Below are 19215 nucleotides of genomic sequence, written 5' to 3' on the forward strand. Positions count from 1 at the left end.
GTGCATGGAGTAATGTTCAGGAGCTCAGCTGTACGCCAACAGTTTTTGTTTTGTGTTTATATGTTCATTTGCATGCATAGATGATGAATGCAGACGTGATCAATTTTCATGTACAACAAACAACTTGGAGTGCATACCGATTTCGTTCTACTGCGACTTTAAGAGCGATTGTTCGGATGGATCCGACGAACTAGACTGCGGTAAGATACAAATATCACACACACAACTATAAAACACATCATATATGATACAATCCATGTTAAAATTTATCCCTTTTTAAAAGAAAAATAGGTCATAATATCTTACATACATGCACAAACATATTAATATGTACATACCTTTAATTTTTAAATCAAACCGTAAGATATTTCGCAACTAATTTTGAAAAACTCTATATCCCATGCTTAATTTCCAATCATTTAGAAAAACAAATCTCTCATTAAGACACTTAGACATGATCAAAAAACGATTTATAATGTGCGTAAGAAGTAGAAGTGCCACCGAGACTTTACGCTTGCCAATCATTCATAAAGGCAAGCTTGTAAAATTTAATGTCGGTCATCTCTTGAATTACATTCATTCCGATGATGCAGAGTTCGAGAGCGACTGTCCAGAAAGTCATTTTGCCTGTGCTGACTCGGGTTTATGTCTGGAGAGATCGAAGGTGTGTGATTTGATCAATGACTGTCCAGTGTCATCCGCAGACGAATATGATTGCACTGAAGGTAAGATATTTCACAGACGAGGATGAATATATAATTTTGATGAATTTACATGAAAAAAAAAAATATACAATACAATGTGATGCCAACCAGGTTTATGATTAACCCTTAGATTGACAATGCTATTTACTTTCCACGGGTTCTACAGAGTTTGAATTGTGGATTGAAATTGATGACAAGTTAAATCAAACTGCAGACTAATTGGTCTTTTTTGTTATCCAGTGGCATAAAGTTAAACATCACTCAAAACTCTGCATTTAACTTCGGATTATCTACAAACGGGATAGGAAAATAGTATCCGAAATTATATAAAACAACTTAGTAAACGAGAACAAGTTCGCACAAACTTACTCGATTTTGAGGTTTGAAGAAATTGATGTTCACAATGTGTAATCGTTATTTCATGGAAGCACAATATTCAGAATGCTTGATCAGAGAGGGCACAGCCCACAACAATCACACGTCTAGCGTCTTTGTAATGCATCTCTATGCAGAATACAGAGCCAAGGGATTCACACAGTGTTTCAGCGGGACGTGGCTCCCCGGTTCAGTCCGTTGTGATGGACTGGTGGACTGCATTGGAAATCAAAGAGAAGACGAAACAAATTGTCATGGAGGTAAAACATGACACTGTAATGTGGTGGCGAGGGATAGATCCTAATGATTTGATTATGTTCAGAAATATTATGTACGTACATTCTTATATAACGTTATACTAAGCTCGATACTAAATTGTTCTCTTGTGACGTGGGGTAGATAATAATGATGTGATTATGTTTATAGAAATTATCATTAGTGATTATGTGTGTAGCGATTTATAAATGCAAAGATTGAGAGGGGAAAATAAGTTAATAAATTGATTTCTTCAATTTCCACGTCGACAAAGAAAAACAAAACAAGGCACACAACGTTTATCATTCATACACATAATCATGACAGCGTATATTAAGTATGTTTCGAAATTGTCATCAAAGCGACCCAAATACTTCTTTCTCGAAAAAGTTGGGAGGTTGCATCATATTTTTAGTTTATAACGTTACCTAATTATAACTGCTATGTATTTTGTATTTTCATGTAGAATGTGTTTGTTATTGCTACAACCCTGCAGTATGAAATAGATTTTACAAATAAATAAATACATATCAGAAAACAACCTTTCTTTTGGGTACAACTGACAGGGATTGCTTGTGTTTATTTTTTCCAAAATGTGCCATAAACTTTCTTCGTTAGATGAATGTGGTCTGAAGCAGTTTCAATGTTTGAACAGACTGTGCATCGATGAAAACTTGGTGTGTGTCTACGATATCGATTACCTCGGTTTTGTGCAAGGTTGCCGAGATGTTTCTCATCTTAGAGGAGACATTTGTGGTAAGTTGAACGTAGTTTGCCGCCTTAATTTGTACATTCATGTATCAATAAATCCTCGCATTTTTTTCTTCAAATTTAACTACACAAGACAGGCTTGCTTTGAGATTCCCCACAACCTCACCCCCACCCCCCCCCAAAAAAAACAAGAGAGAAAAATACCCTCACCTCATACACGCTGTTCCGATACCAGTGGAGCTGTCGCCTAGCCAAGGAAAGAATGGTACACTTCTTAACTGCATGTAAAATTATCTTTGAAGTTATTTTGTGATGAGGCAATAATTCGAGAAGTTGAACTTATGGTTGTTGCTTCGAAGATCTACCTTGGTCATTATTATCATCTGATAATACGAACTTATTTAATTTCGGTGGGTTGACCAGCACTGCAATTTGAAAAAAAAAGTTCCTGAAATTTACCGGCATAATAATGCATATCCGTGCAGGGACTTCCTGTAAATGAGTGACCGAAATTGAACTTCATCGGTGAAATTATTTTGGTAAGCAAGTAAGAAAAAAAAAGTCATGTCCACTGATGCTTACTAAACATTGTTTTGACTGGCAAATTCATCACTTTGAAGCTTATATATTCCTGGGAACTTAATGTTTTGCACTATGAAGTCACTGAATACGAGGTTTGGGTGAGAGCAAAGTAATGAAACACTTATGATTCTCGAAATGGCTAAATTGCAGGTGGCAAATATCCTTCGTGATGAAACATTGTGCATCTGCAATGCGCTTTAAAGAGTATGACAGCTGACATCGAAAATACTCAGCTATTCTCATTCGTTTCATTTAATTTGACGTCAAACACGCAGAGAACTTCGAGTGTCCAGCCTATCACTACAAGTGTCCCTCCTCCTACTGTATCCCCATGAGATTCCGATGTGATCTGACATGGGACTGTCCAAACGGCGAGGACGAAAAGGATTGTTCTGGTAAGTCTAATGTCACGCATTCGAGCTCACGGTGTATAGAGAAATCCGTGAACAGCATGAAGCGTCCTTAACAGACCAGCTCAAAGAATACAGAGATGCCTGTGGACAGAATGAAAAGAGTATCTATTTACGACACTTAGGAAACTCAAGACTAATAAGCCACCGGCACACTACATGATCCAATCGGTCGCACGACTGTGGAGTTGAGTTTGAGTTGAGATGAGATTATTTTATTTCACCACGGGTCGGTCACTTCAGTCATTGGCTGTTCTTCTGTGAGTCCGTATAGTTTAAAACCACACAGTTACAAAATACATCATCTTATACATAGTATAGGAAATGACAGAAAAAAATAAACAAGCACACACACACACACACACACATAAATAAAATATACGAAATCATGCATACATTATTTCGAAAAAGACAACAATATAAGAATTAAAACGTCGGGAAAAAACAAGAAATGACTGACATAAAATGTTACAATTCATTGCAAACAATTGCTATCTAATTTATCTATCTTATTCTTAAATATAAAGAGGGATACACTTTGTTTTACATCGTCTGTTAAGTCATTCCGTAGTTTGGCACCGCAATATGTTACACTACGTTTCTAAAAATTAGGCAAGCCGGGTCATACCACCAGTCGCGCAATTCAACGCCGCACACTATGGGATCAGACTAAATAGCTGGGCTTACGACTGCACTGGCGTCAGTACATGATACTACATACTGTAGCGTGATTAGCTGAGAGTCCGCGACCGGTCGTGAAATTCGGACATGTCAAATCTTCACGACTGGCACTGCGACCCATGTCGCATGGATGGAAATATCAACCAGGACCAACCCTGTATACTAAAATATAAAGCGGATGAAACAATGTCCTTCGAACTTGTAAGGTTATTTCACTGCAAATTTATGGTTGATGAATATTCAAGAGAGAGAGAGAAAAAAAGACAGTTCCGGTATTTGGATTTAAATGTTCTCATGTTATATCAAAACAGTGATATATATACTGGTGGCATTGACTTATGCAAATAAAATAAATTGACGATAACATCGCCTCACAAGGCTCCCAATCAATCATTTGCTGTCAAAAATGTGTGATAATTTTCGATGTTTTGAAATGAAATCAATAAGAGTATCGTATTACACTGGAATCAAATCAATGTAGGCATATATATTGTTGTGACAACCTAGTAACGTCTGCTTAAATGGAAAAATGGTTGTAGCTGGTAAATAATAGAAATATGATTTTCACCATTTATGTCAACAAATAACTGTGTTGTGAAGTCATGACGAACCATTGTATCTGATTTTTTCATGTGGTCGCAATGAATATTACACTCTTTTTTATGAAAACATGCGGAACTTCAAGATATATGTTTCTTGTGACCTACTCTTTTGAAACAGCTGGCCTTATGTTGGTTTGGTTTTACTCTTGTCAAGTCAAGTCTATTTGATTTGGAATGTCACTGCACCTGGATCCTTTTACGTATATTAACTCATAATTTCCGACGCCCTCCTAGCAACCAATCATAGATGCCATCGAGGCGCCTTCCACTGCCGACAAAGTTTGAGATGTCTTCCACCCTCCCAGGTCTGTGATGGTGTCAGCCACTGTCCGCATGGCGACGATGAACTCTTTTGCGGTGAGCTATATACATCGACCTTATTGTTACCTTTCATTGACTATACTCTTCCAATATATTATGTCAAAGATCCCTAAATATCGAGAAGATATCTCTTCTGTCATTATAAAGACCGTGTATCATTGAATACTTTGAATATGATGACCAGCACCGTCATTGTGTCGACTCTGGCTTATGAAGAATGAGACAAAATGAATTGAATGTCGGAATTTTTATTCTAATAATATTGAACTAAATAATAGATTACAAACAAAGCATGGGAAGAATTATGAGAAGGGAGTCATTTCTTATTAGTAGCTACATACTATTTTGTCTTTTGTTGTTTGTGTTTTCCAGGTATGATTTGCCCGCCTGAATGCAACTGCAACGGACAGAGTGTAGAATGTTACTTTGTGTCCTCTACGGGATACATTGAGTTTCCTTCTGACGTAAAACAGATGTAAGTGGAAATTTTATCGAGGAAAACAAGAGATATATCAGTATCTTGATGCACTCCCGTAGCACTGAGACATTTCACACTATATTAAACGGAATCTTAATTTAAAAAAAGTTTGTCTGTTATTTTCTAGTGCTAAACATTGTTAAGTAAAAAGATATATTATCTACAGCGATTCAGAAAGGTACATGTATGCAACAGTTATTCATTTGCAATAAAGTCACGCTCAACACGCCAAAAGCAATACATGGTGTAATATATTACACGGGATGATCAAGCGAATCAGCGCTTGAATAATGGTCACCCTATAGTGGGCTATCTATCACATGATCATGAATGAATTGTCATGAATGATGTTCCTTTCGAGGACCATTTAGTGTGATAAATAACAAATGGGGGAGGAAAAAAGGCAAATTTGGGCAGGCGATTTCGTTACCCACGCATTGTGCCCAGACTGGGGATGCACACTTACGGTTCAAACCTAGCTATGTTGCAGCAGACTCGTTGATTACTACGAAATATTTCCATTTCTGTAGCAGTTTCTTCCTGTTATCTCTAGTCTTTTTGTATCGCAATCTTTACAGATTCATTGACATTGCTACCAGCACGACTTTACTTACCGTCAGTTCGTCTCCGAATGATACGTTCGTCGGAAAAAGGGAAAATAACAATATCATTTATCTGAGGCCTTCTTCGTACTACAATCTGGTTTATCTGTAAGTACAAATTGTGCTACGAGTTTCCTCATAAATTATCCAGTGTGAGTGACTCTGCAGACAAAAAGTCAGTTCCACTCCATTCTCAAGTCCGATGTATTCACAGAGTTGAATCAACTAAACTGGATGGTGGAGGTTTTATCACGATCGAACCTTCAAAAGACACTTGTGAAACCTTCCAGTATGGAGTCACTAACAAAACAGTGACTTTGCTAAATAGTCGCGTGATAACCATGGTAACATGGTTCCACGATTGGTGTCACACTAACCGACATGCAAACTATAATCAGACTGATGATCCTGTAATATGCCTGTGTGTGTGAGATTATGACTTTTTATGTTAGGTGTTGAGTAGTATATTAATTATCGACAAAAATATTTCTTTCGTAGGTTTGGCCACAAAGCAATAGAAGAAGTCTGTCGATTACAGCGTTACCTCATCTTCTTATAACATGCATGATTGCACCCGCTATTACACTTCGGAGAAAACATGTGAAAATTAAGTTTTTATTTTGAAGACTTGTGTAGGGAAAGTCCGACTTTAATTTTTTTTTAAATTCTGTTCATTTTACTTACTCTATCGAATTGCCCTTCATGTCTGTCAAATACCTTACTTCAGTCGTCGAGTACAGTCACCCAACTGGAAGGGTTTTACATTTAACACAGTGAGTCAGTGAGTGAACCGATACTAGAGGCAGAGAGGTGATATGTGTGTGTAACAGCGCAGGGCGAATTGCTACCATAATTATTGTCCAGTTTGAGCATTTTATCGCGATAACTGATCTTTACCGTTTTTTTAAGCATAACGCCGCAGTTTGTGTTTTACTAGTAATCAGTTATGTTCAGTGTTTCAGAGGCAGCCGTAGAATTCAATGCCTATAAAACACCTTATACCGTTTTTTTTGATCAATCTTGTGTACTGGTGTAGTATCAGCATATACCTACCTCAATTAATTCAGATTACGAATGCTTTAACATAGGATCCTACTGCACACTATGGCATAAAAACAGTTCCTTTTTGAATTTGTTTATTCTATTATCATAACTGATTTATCATACTCGCTTGCATTGCTGTCATTTTTACTTACAAGCTATAGTAGTAATAATAGCAATTATTACCGTACCGATATCATCATATTTTCCCAGCGATCTATCACAGACAAACTTGGAAATAATCCCTGCCGAAGTCTTCAGGAATCTACGCAATCTTAGAACACTGTGAGTATAAGCATTTTCCTGGAACTACCACAACGAGCAAAGGAAGTGATAAGCATCTTTGCTGCATTGCGTTCACTGCAGGAGCTCTTGTCCATCTCAATAGAGTCGAAGAAGGACATCATGTGCTTAGCATCCCCTTAAACATGTTTAGATTGAGTACCTATAGCCTCTTGAAGGCACTTCAATCTTTTTTTTACCTGATTCGATTAATACTTGAAGTAATGATGACGTCACCGGTCACCTTCGAACAGTGCCACATCTAAAAAGCCACACCAAGACAAACACAATAGAAACTCTGCACTTGGAACAGACGGTAAAGGTAAAAAAAAAAGAAGTGAAGTTACATAATCATTATCTTCACGAGGCAATTTACGCTCTTCACGGATATACAATTTCCTTAGTTCAATTAATTCAATGTGATTTTACATTGCGCAAGATTTCGTCAAAAACAATATGCAATATCATGAAAAGTGTCATTGAGGTGTGCTTTTCTTTGATAACTTTATTGTTTTCTTCAACAACGTAGGAACTTGTCAGGGAACAGTCTACTTTCACTAGACGCGTCCGTGTTTCTCGCCCTCCAGAATATACAGACATTGTAAGTATCCGTATTCCATTTTATGTAAGTAGTTATTTGTTGGATGAAGTAGCACTCTATACTCCATTAACTTTTTCCCCCGCTAGCCCTCATTTTTCTATTTGTTTTTTTCTGTAGTAATTATTATTTTTCGTCAATAGTTTCTAAAGCAAGGCTCTTCGAAGAACAAAAGTGATAATTGTTTTCACTTGGGATCATGGACTCAGCCCCGTGTAATGAAATGTGGAACATTTTGTAACATAACGTATTATTTTGTACCTGATGTTTTGTGAATAAAAACAACAACAAGCAACTCACCCTCCAATACAACAAACCATACACTCACACGCACACACACACACACACACATACACACATACAATTGTGTTCAGCGTAAAATAATATAAATAATTTATATCATGCCCTTACACCATGTACACGTTTTTGCATAATAAGCGTATAACCTATTATGTACAAATTGGTAACCATAACTCTATGCAAAATATCAGTCAAATATGAAATCAGAAAAAGCAAAATAACTTTTCTGATTACTCACCTTTTCCGCTAAAGTGACTGCATCAAAAAGGAGTCTGCGTCTATCAGGAATCTTAATGGCCGCATAGAGAGAATTAAGATAAGTGTTCAGCCCACGAAATTCTGAAGTTGCAACTCATGGTTAGCGGGAGCGCCAAGGTATATTGGAGAAGGACATGGATATAGGTAAAATAGAAGATTTGTGATTCAAAACTTGCCCAATGGGTTCATCCCTAAACCCACAATGCCCTTCGGGACCAGATGGATATAGAGAACAATGGTGAGAAGAAGATTGCTAGCTATCACCTAACAAGCACCTTTGGATGATTAAGTCAGAATATTACCGTTATGATTATGACATCTAGGGATATAAGGGAAACGAATACGAAGTCAGCTGAGCCAGGGGTTTCCGAGGCGTTTACGGGTCTCCACGCAATCACCTCGCTGTAAGTATCCCCCTTTGTACTTTGAGTCATGTGGTATTATGTAAAGACACTGAGACATCAATACTGCATTGTACACTTACTAGTAACCCATTGTACACTTCTTAGCAACCCCCTTGAACAGGTGTTGAATATTGAGACTTCTTGTGTACAAACTTGTGCAGACAATCATGATAATAACTTATTCAGTCGATGGCTTCGCAATATTTTTGTTAACTATAGGTGTAATAAAAAACCCAAATAATAAGGATATACTATCACTAGGAACTGTATATCATTTGAAATCTCCTTTTTTTTTCTTTTATTATGTTAAGTTTGCTTTGTTGGATACTGACTGTATTCTCTTTTGTCATTGAGAAGCACTAATTCATATATAATGGAATTACATTGCGTCATGGATCAGATTATTTCCAATTGCTTAGTCTGCTTTGAGGGAGAAAGGTTTGCGGTGACACCATGAGTATGTAGTCCTTAACCGGATCGTTGCTTGGCTGAAGAGCTTAGAAAGAGGAGAATTGAAGAGGGAAGCGACATATGGGGGTTCTAAGGAGGGCAAAAAGTGAAGAGTGGTAGACAGAATTGGGCTGGAAGTTGAAGTTGCACCAGTGGAGACGGTAGAGAAGGAAACAGAGAGAGTGGTAAGGAAGAATAGAGTGAAAATCAAGTAAGATGTTCGGACATCTTTAGGAGGAGAGAGATGAAATAGAAGGGAAGCGAAATACGGAGGAGTTGAATGTTGGAAAATCATGGAGATAAGAGAGAGAAGTGAAGATTTATGAAACAAAAAAGAAGAACGAAGTCTGCAAAACAAAGTAGACTATGGAATGTGGAATCAATCAGTCTGCTTTGTCATGGTTCAGTTTCTATGACGCTACATATACACAGAGAAATTGAATTTTCAGGTGGTACCCATCCTTTAGAGAAAAATAAAACTTTGACTGATCAGTTATCAATATTATATCTTTGTAAATTCTTTCTCTATCCATTTACATTTCATTTACGTTACATTCGTATGTGTTGTTATAGGTACACGAGCACGTATGGATTCTGTTGCCTGTTACCGGACGACGCGAAGTGTTTCGCCAATACTGACCAATTTTCATCGTGTCAGGATCTTCTGGAGGACATCTCTTTGCGTTCCTTCATGTGGCTCCTTGGTCTCAGTGCTTTGATAGGAAATGCTCTATCCATCGTCTCGCGCATTAAAGAAAGTCGTCGACCTGATCAGAACTCAATTCAGGTGATGTTCATTACGAACTTGGCCCTCTCCGACTTATTCATGGGAATGTACATGATTACTATCGCGGCGGCCGATTCGTTCTATCGAGGCAGATACGCGCAACATGCCGAGGAGTGGACCAATAGCATCATCTGTAAAGCGGCAGGGTTGCTGTCGGTACTCTCTAGCGAGGCGTCCGTACTTCTTGTCATGTTAATTAGTGTCGATCGATTCCTGTCGGTCGTCTTTCCCTTCGAGACGAGGCTGCACCTCAAAGCGACGTCCGCCCGCATCCTCACCATCTCCGCCTGGTCTTTTTCGCTCCTTCTGAGTCTCATTCCAGCCTTACCAGTCCCGTACTTCGACGGGTTCTACGGCAAATCTAGCGTTTGTCTTGCCCTGCCGCTGACAAGCAACCGTGCGGCAGGATGGGAATACTCGATTGCGGTCTTCATAGGCACCAACTTTATCTGCTTCATGTTGACATTCTTCTGTTATTTCGCTATCTACGTTAGCGTCCGGAGGTCGCACAGGAGGGTTAAAGATATGGGGTACAGTGCTCAAATTTCCAAATTTTCTTTTTGATTATAAACCATGAAAATTAACTTCCTATATCCATCCACTTTAGAATTGTTTGTTTGACAGAACAATGTAAAACATGTTTTCTACCTTTAAAAAAGACAAACAGGCACAAAAAGCCACGCATTCAAAATGGATGATGAATTTAGAAAAAAGAAGATAATTCATCAACATGTCGTACATGAAACAGGAGTTGCTGGTAGCCGCAAACTGTATTTAAAGTAACTTACGCTGATTGAACCACATAAGAATAGAATAAAACAACACATTTCAACTTTTAACAGAAATCTTGAATGCTGTCAAGAATCAAAAACTTCCATCCGTTAACATCAACATAAATGTGAAACTCAAGATTAATAAGTAACCGTCACTCATAACACCTGTTTCTTTTTCTTCTTCTTTTTTTTTCTATTCTCAGCGCCGTAAACACTCAGATGATGAAGGAACAGATAGTGATGACGACAAAGATGGCTCTCGTGGTCGGTACGGACTTCGCCTGTTGGATGCCTATCATCATCATGGGTATCCTAGCCAGCTCCAAAGTGGTTGAGATCCCTGCTGATATCTACGCCTGGACAGCCGTGTTCATCCTGCCCCTGAACTCGGCTCTGAACCCCTACTTGTACACACTGTCCGCTGTTCTTCAGAGACGCCGAAAGAGCAAGATCGGTAATTCATCTGATGAAAACGATAATAGAAGTTTCTTGACTGTGAGAGCTTTTTTCGCCCCATTTTTGTGCCTCTTTACTATGCTTTACGTTATAATAAAGACACGTGTGCATTACCTACACACTAAGAAATACGGGTTCAAACTTGAACCCAAAATTGTCCCTATACAACCACCCTAATGGGTGCAACTTTGCACCGCAATAAGCAATTTGCACCCTTAGAGGTGCAATATGCTGAATTTTGAACCTGCAGGGGTGCGCATTTGCGCCCTCAGTTTTGTGCTAATCAAGGGTGCAAACATGCACCATAAACATAAATACATTGTCAATTAAACATTTTGGACCACGAGTACCAAGGTTTTACTCGTAAGATCAAACTTACACTCTAATGGATATGTCCTAAGTATACTATACTTATATATATACTTAACTATACTATATTATATTATACTACACTATACTATACTATACTATACTATACTATTATATACGTTACTAATATGATTACTGTCATTCATATCGTATTCTAATATTCAGGACATGAATAACAATATAGTGCTCTTTTGATTATCATGTCCGTTTAACAGAGTCACTTACAATGAATATGACACAATTCACGGTCGTTGGTAGAAGAAGGGTCTTCAACCAAGTGGAGGAACGGTTGCGGAGCAACTGCATCATTTCATCTACAATGCTTTCGGACGACCCGAGTATTGAGCCAATCATAGCTTACGCTGACCGTTGCGGCGGTCATCTCAGTCCAGGGGAAGAACGTCTGCTCACGCGCGATCTCCGCAAGGCCCAAAGCTACCTGAAGGCTGTCAAAGTTTGTGACTCGTCAGTCACTGCCGGTAATATTGCAATCAAGAAGGTAAGTAATTAAAACATCAACAGCTAATTGGCATAAGTTTTACCAAGTGTGTTATTGTTTATTCTTATGCAAACAAATTTAAAGTGAAACTGAAGCTGTCATCCATCCGACTGACATAAAAGTATTTATGCGTTTTCTCCTCGCAACGCATCTTTTACATGCTCTTCATACGACGCCTCACGACCATCATGTTGCTGATGTTTGTATTCATTGTCGCTCACTAACGATGTCTATACCGTCTTTTATTTCTCCCTGTCTCTATAATAGAATGCAGAGGGCGCTATTTGTCAGGCATTCTTCGTGGTATCGAACCCCAGTGACAATATGCTGTTGTTTGGTATTGGGTCAACCGGCGTATTGAATGCACTGACTACCCTTTTGAATAGGGTCGGCACTTCTGACAAGTCTGGTCTTTGAAGAAAAAAAAAATGGAAATTAACAAAGCACGCTAGTTGAGTTTCGATGAACCCATCGAACTCATCAAAGTATTATCTGTCGTCCTTGCCACAATTATTTCGGACCATCTCCATAACCATAAGTGCTAAAAATATTTTGGTCATAAGCGCTATACAAATTATCCGCATGAGTATTTCCTTTTTCATGACACATATAAACAAAATGAAGCATTAACGAGCAGAATTCCCATGATATTGCCACATAAAATAGGGAATAGAACTTTAGCAGCTTTTGCTTCTATTTATGATATCTTTCACTTCGAGTTATCGTGGTTTGTACCAGTGTAGTATGTGTGGTTTTGTAAAATATATCTCTTTTATCAGTGTGACATATGACATCAATGATTGTCGATACTGTTGAGTAGTGGTTTAAAAAAAAATGATAAGTGAGTTTAAGACAATAATGCGTTTGAAACATGAAAATAAACGCAAACTGCACATCACTTGATAATGCCTTGTCAATAGCTAGTTAATAAAAAAATTATGTGCTAAACTTTGTACCTGTCGTAGAGATGACATGACCATAATTGAACGATTTTATTTTCATTTTTAGATGAATATCTATTTTACAAAGACGCCTTAAAATCCAAGAGAGCAAGCTACCGTCGATAAATGATGACACAGCCGTTTTCTTTCTTGTTATATACTGTAGTCATTAAAATAATTATTCAGTGTTAGTATGTGACACATATCAAAATTTGACACATGTCCCACTTAATCAATATACGCTTGTCTTTTGCCAAGAGAATTTCAAATTGGACCAATAATATATCTCATCAAGTGGCAGACAATAAGTTGGGCGTATGGATAAATATTGCTTTCATTCTCTGTCTGCGAGTATAAAATATTACCAAAACAATGTCTCCCGAAATCGATGAATATAATACAAGCAACATTTGGTGTTGTGTTTTTGTTTTTGTTTTTTGCTTTTCATGGGGGCAGGGGAGGTTGATCTTGTCCTTTTAGAGTTTTTAACCCAAGTATCATCAATAATTCTCTAATCTTAGTCCGTTCAAATTGATGTAGCAGATTATGTCATTTTTTAATGGATCAAAGAAAAAAATTAGCTTGACTAATTAATGAAGCGAAAATTATTGTTTGGTGATTGTATTTTGAAATTTTGATGTCGTCTACTATGTTTTCTTTTTTTTTCATATCATGTCCAAATTGTCAAATTTACCCGTCATTGTGTTGTGTGGACTTTTGTGAACACGCTGGTGAATAGAACATTGCTTTGTTTTACTTAAAAAAAGTAGAAAGGAAATAAATACTGTAATAGAATATCAGTTTGCGGCTAAAAAATGACACAAATAACTTTAGATTTCTGAATATTTCATTGTGATCATATGGCTCAAATGAAGACAGACGTAAATCATGATCTCTTTGTAAGATATGGAGAGTGAGATTGTTTACTATACATATTATGAGAAAATGAAATAATGTTCGATAACGGATACTTAGATCATAAAGCGTGTAAATCAAACAAGAATGACAATGACATTTGTGCACAGTATCTGAATAGTTACATTTACAGCGAGTTATTCGTAAACAATAAAACATGCTCAGTATATTCAAACGGTTTTCAGTTGAGTAAAAAATCACCTGCTCTTTTATGTGTGTGCATCAGTGTGTTCATGTATGTCCGTCTGCCTGCCAATAAAAGAGTTTCTTTGTCACTGCTATTACTTTTTGATAATTGTATTCATATCGTCTAAAGGGTGATCATATCTACAAATGAAATTTGGCATCTGCGATCCTGCCGTATGTCAATATCAGTATGCGCGATGTTCAAGAAGGTATCTGTATATTCCTCATCATTCCTTCATCAGCGGGGGGGGGGGGGGGGGGGGGACTGGGGGAGGGCGCCCAGATATTTATTTGTCATCATGTCAAATTCGAATACTATAGTAATATATAGTATAATGTATAAGGAGAAAAGCAAAGATGCGAGAGTTCATTAAAAAGGCAATAAGTTTGTGACAGCCACAGTTAAAGGGATGGTACAGTATTGGTAGAGGTGAGAATTGGGTTTTTAACCTTTTGCGAGATATCAAGAAGCCGTGTGTAAAATAGTACAGAGCGTACGTTTCTAAGAGGAATTCAAAGTTTATTTGATGAAAATCGGTTGTGGAATGACTGAAACATCCAAAAACAAAATAAAACAAAGCGATCGTATAATGAAAGATGGGTCCCACATTTTGTTAGAATTGTTCTGTTTTGGGTATGTCAGCCATTTCAAAACCAATTTTCATCAAATGTTGAATTCGTTTTGGAATAACATGCTCTTTCTTATCTCATAAGAGGTTTCTCCTAATCTCACCCCAAAATGTTAGAAACCCGAGGTTAGGTCTCAACCAAAACTATACGATCCCTTTAAGGAACTAAACTTTGAACATCTTTACGAACAGATTTTGGTCAACATCGAAACATTTCTATACTGTCCACATTTGAAATTAATGAAATCTCCCTTACTAAAATGTACAGATAGAGGAAAAATAAAACCACAATATACTATTGTCGGTTAGAATTACAAGAATAAGAACTGCCATGATCAATTGCAACGTCGATGGGAAGTGGAAGTAGTTGGTCAAGATTAACCATGGGCATTGATGGGTGATCTGTTATCATTGTCTGGAGTAATGTATGCGTGAGTGACAGCTTACCTCACCATGTATATATATATATATATATATATATATCCAATTCAATTCAATTCCATTCAAATTTTATTTCATTTTTCGAAAAGAGCGAAGACATTCACTTTTTTTTGGTAACGGAGAATAAGGTTTCGTAAAATAATTGTGGAACCTTGTAGCAATTATACGTTGTCATGAAAACTGACGTGATGAAAATGTAATAAAAGTACGCTGTATATAACAATATATTTGTGAATGGTCTCTGGGTTGGTAGAATGACTGCTCTCTTTCTCCCGGGTTGCGTGCCCGTTGCTGCCAACATCACCTTCTCTGTCCGCCAAGCCCGACTTGAGAGTCAGGGTATCGCCCTTATCTCCCTGTCAGCTGCGAAGACACTCCTAATATTCGGTGTTCGCGACGTGCTGTGTTGACGATGTGTGTATGATGTCATACAACGCGGTAATTAGACTCCCCGTAGATTAGCTTCCTTCATCTGAAGCAAAGCGTGACTTTTGTGTTTTGTATTGATTGTAATGGTTGGAAAAAGCCATATAGGGTGTCGTAAAACAAATCATCAACTTGTCCTAGAGAAAGGCCAACTCAACCATTGTAACAATGTTTTGGTCATTTCACATTCCAAATGAGGCGAGTAATCACATTAATATATATGTATATATATATATATATATATATATATATATATATATATATATAATAATAATAATAATAATAATAATAATAATAATAAAAAGTAATAATAGTAATAACTAATAATAATAATGATAATAATAACAATAATAATAATAATCGTTCAGCTTAATATCTCCTTAAAAATGAGACTTCAAGATCAGCACTTTACTTATCCAATTCCCCTAGAGCGTATTAGAACATCAATTTTGTAAGTGTTTAAAAGATGAAGGTACAAAGTAGGTCAGATTATTCATCTGGTGTTCTTGAATAAGTAATGGTCATCTGGTGTTCTTGATAAGTAATTTCCACAATCAAATCTCACACTTCTGACAGTCATAAAGTATTGACTGCTTGGTATAGATATGATGTCAGTGTCTTGAGTGCAAGACTGGCATGGTCTGAGTGGATGCCCGTGTTAGGCTTGTATTGATTTTTGTATGCAACCTCTTTGCCACGTGTCCTAAATTACCTAACGCTGGTATCAATTTGACTTGAGATGGTGTTAGTGTCTTGTGTGCAAGACTGATAAGGTCTGACTGAATGCCTGTGTTAGGTTCGTATTGATCTGTGTGTGCACCCTTGTCCTATCTGTCCCGTATATATTACGTAACACTAATATTAATTTGCTAGTTCATGAAGACATCACAGGTAAACCAATATACAGTTGCTAGGAGATGGTCTGTATGGTGGTGAACTATTGGCCAATTCAACTCCCAGGCGGCTTGATATACCCCTAGGCATATGTATTGTCCGGAAATTCCCTTCAAGTTAGCAATTCTCAGATGCCGATAGAATATTTGAAACAACTTGAAGCATGAAGAGAGTCTCTCCCACAATTCGTGGCAACTATAATGAATAACGAGTATAAAAATAAATAAGACACACATGTTTAAGAAAGAAGAAGTTTACGATAGGCACTGGGAAATATTACAGAACCATGAAAGACGACCATTGTTTTATTGGCATGATATTAATGAATGCAAAAATATATTGGCAAACACGTTTAGGAAAGAAGAAGTTCAAGAAAGACACTTAATAGAAATCTGACGAAACCATGAACGAAGGTCATTGTTTTGTTGGCATGATATTCATTGGTTATGCTAAATATCAAAGGAATGTAACCTCAATTACTAGAGAGCAATAACATCAACAACACAACAATACAAATTAGTATGCCACCTCCCGTGACAAAATGGGAATGGGCGCGAATGAAAGGTTCAAGAGAATGGTTTCGCATTTTAAACAGCCTTAGTAACGAGATCCATTACATTGTTTTCACCCTCTCAACGTGTATAGTTGCGATACACCATTATACTGCCCACCGGAATAGACTGCGGAAAGTACTGATGTACATATAGGTTTGCATACAATGTTATGGCGAATGGTGGTAATCCGAGACCAACAGGTAGCATTATTCATGATACCCATTTCCTCCATGCATGCAGACATCATATCTAATGGATTAATGGATCGTGCCTTGGGTGCGCTTCGCATCATAAAGTAGACTGCGGAGGTCAGCCGCTAAATGTGTTTGCTCTTTGCCCTTTTTGCAGGAATTGGTTTCTTAGTTCCATTTGCAATGGGTCGGGGTGGATGCAGTTATAACAGTATTGTGTTTGCTTTCATACTAAAGCATCGAAGTCAATCATAATGTTACAGTAAAGCATTGGGTATCAAATTACTTAATGTAAATGATCAGCAGATGTAGAAGAGAAAAGTTTGATAATTGCAGTAATATGAGCGACACTTAAAGATGGGTGGGTTGTTTCGAAACCTTTTTGACCTTTTTAAAAAAATCGTAGCTTGATAACACATAGAACAAGACTCCTAATTGGTAGTATCCTAATGTGCTCTCCAAAATGGTAATGTTAAGACTTCCTGTTTGTTTATCATTATCAGGCAATTCATTACACGATTTAGCACGAAACATGAAAGAAAAGAAACTGATAAGAAAGAGTTGAGGATAACATTTTTAACAATTTGTACCCTCTTTTTTCCTCATCGAGATTAATTGCACTGAAATCTGTGGAATTGGAGAGCGTTGGTCTTGAAGTTGTTGTTTTAACAGGAACAATTATCTTTTCCTTTCATTCCTGAATGGCATCTCACTAAATAGGTGGATAGTGGATACGTGAATTCTGGTTTCTGCCATCCTGGTGACACTTCAACGTATTGTTGAAATGCAGCTTCATTTCGAGCTTTTCACACAGCGTCAATATGAAATTACCCCTGAAGAAAAATCAAACAAATCAGGGTTGCATATTACTCAGTATAGTAACGCCAAGAAAGTAAATAACACGTTTGCCCGTGATGTTAATGCAAGTCGTGATAGCATCGATCGAGCGCCGAAAACATCAAATATAAAGTCTGACTGAAGTGTGTGACTGGTTTCCATGACAACAGCACGAGCCTCTCTCGTCATTGGTGGGATCAGTGTTGTCAAGCACCCTCTGACCCGGAACATGTTCAGACTTTGTTTCCTGTTTGATTATCATGTTAATGTGATAAACCGTGTCATGAATCTCATTATGCTTCCCGGAATTGATTGTTCATGAAAGACTGATGTGCGTATTAATCTGCAGTCACAGTTAGTTACCCAAACGTTAATAAACAATGCGACGTGGAGATCACATGGTAACAAAGCATGCTTATATACGCGAGTGCAAATCTCTATGTCTGTCTATTTCTCTTTTTTTCAGTTGCTGTTATCAGGAAATGCTTCCAGATACCACTTAGAAACGCTGAAATAAAGATGAAAAGAAAATCAAGTCGCACAGTTAGGTCTACTGACATTTCACACATAAAGAACGCAAGTATTATATTTCAATATCATTCTATATGAAATCGAAGTAAATATCTGCCTCATTCTCTATTCACTGTTCACTCCAGCTCAGGAACAACGGTAAATCATGTGCCCAATAACATCCCATTAATCAATAGCACCACTACGGGAAGCTGATAATGAGCATAAATGACTGGTGATGAATAAGAGAGCGTTATCTGTACAGTTTTATTTCGTATACTTGTCAACGCCAATGCAAGTCCATACAGCTATAGCTGGCTTCCTCTACGTACGCCTAAAGATAGCCTATATAAACATTCACCTTTTTTTTACCCGGGTTAAATCTAGCGTACATTTTTGTCGACCATTGTGTCAGTCAAGGAGAATAGATTGATGAAACGAAGAAAGCGAAGGAATCAGGGCAATTATTGAGGAGGTTAAATGGCAATTCACCTGCTCGTGCCGGTGTGAGCATGAAATTAACTGGAGCTGTTGCCCCTCCTCATCGACTGAGAGTGGTGCCTGCCGCAGGACACAGAACTTCATAGACACGTCGGTTGGCCTGCAGTCATTAATTCTGAACCCATTTTGGCTCTATATGTGCTCAAACTTGGACAAGACTTTTGTTGCCATCACACGTCATTTGAAAACGAAAAAAAAAAACCAAGCTATTGCGCCATTCAAGATGCATTTTGTGATGTTCATCAGTTTGCT

The 19215-nt window shown here is 37.6% G+C and overlaps 1 protein-coding gene across 1 annotated transcript; it reads left to right on the forward strand.

Moving 5' to 3' along the window:
* Positions 1–78: 78 nt before the first annotated feature.
* On the forward strand, positions 79–12395 carry LOC140227341 (uncharacterized). The gene is made up of 15 exons (XM_072307759.1): positions 79–200; positions 594–725; positions 1217–1339; positions 1953–2090; positions 2903–3022; positions 4555–4677; positions 5014–5116; positions 5698–5829; positions 6976–7047; positions 7574–7645; positions 8524–8604; positions 9628–10371; positions 10818–11068; positions 11655–11938; positions 12206–12395. The coding sequence occupies exons 5-15, from the start codon at positions 2959–2961 to the stop codon at positions 12353–12355; spliced, it is 2076 nt and encodes a 691-aa protein (XP_072163860.1). The 5' UTR covers positions 79–200; positions 594–725; positions 1217–1339; positions 1953–2090; positions 2903–2958; the 3' UTR covers positions 12356–12395.
* Positions 12396–19215: the final 6820 nt, after the last annotated feature.

This window comes from Diadema setosum, chromosome 1 (assembly GCF_964275005.1).
Source record: "Diadema setosum chromosome 1, eeDiaSeto1, whole genome shotgun sequence".
NCBI lineage: Eukaryota > Metazoa > Echinodermata > Echinoidea > Diadematoida > Diadematidae > Diadema > Diadema setosum.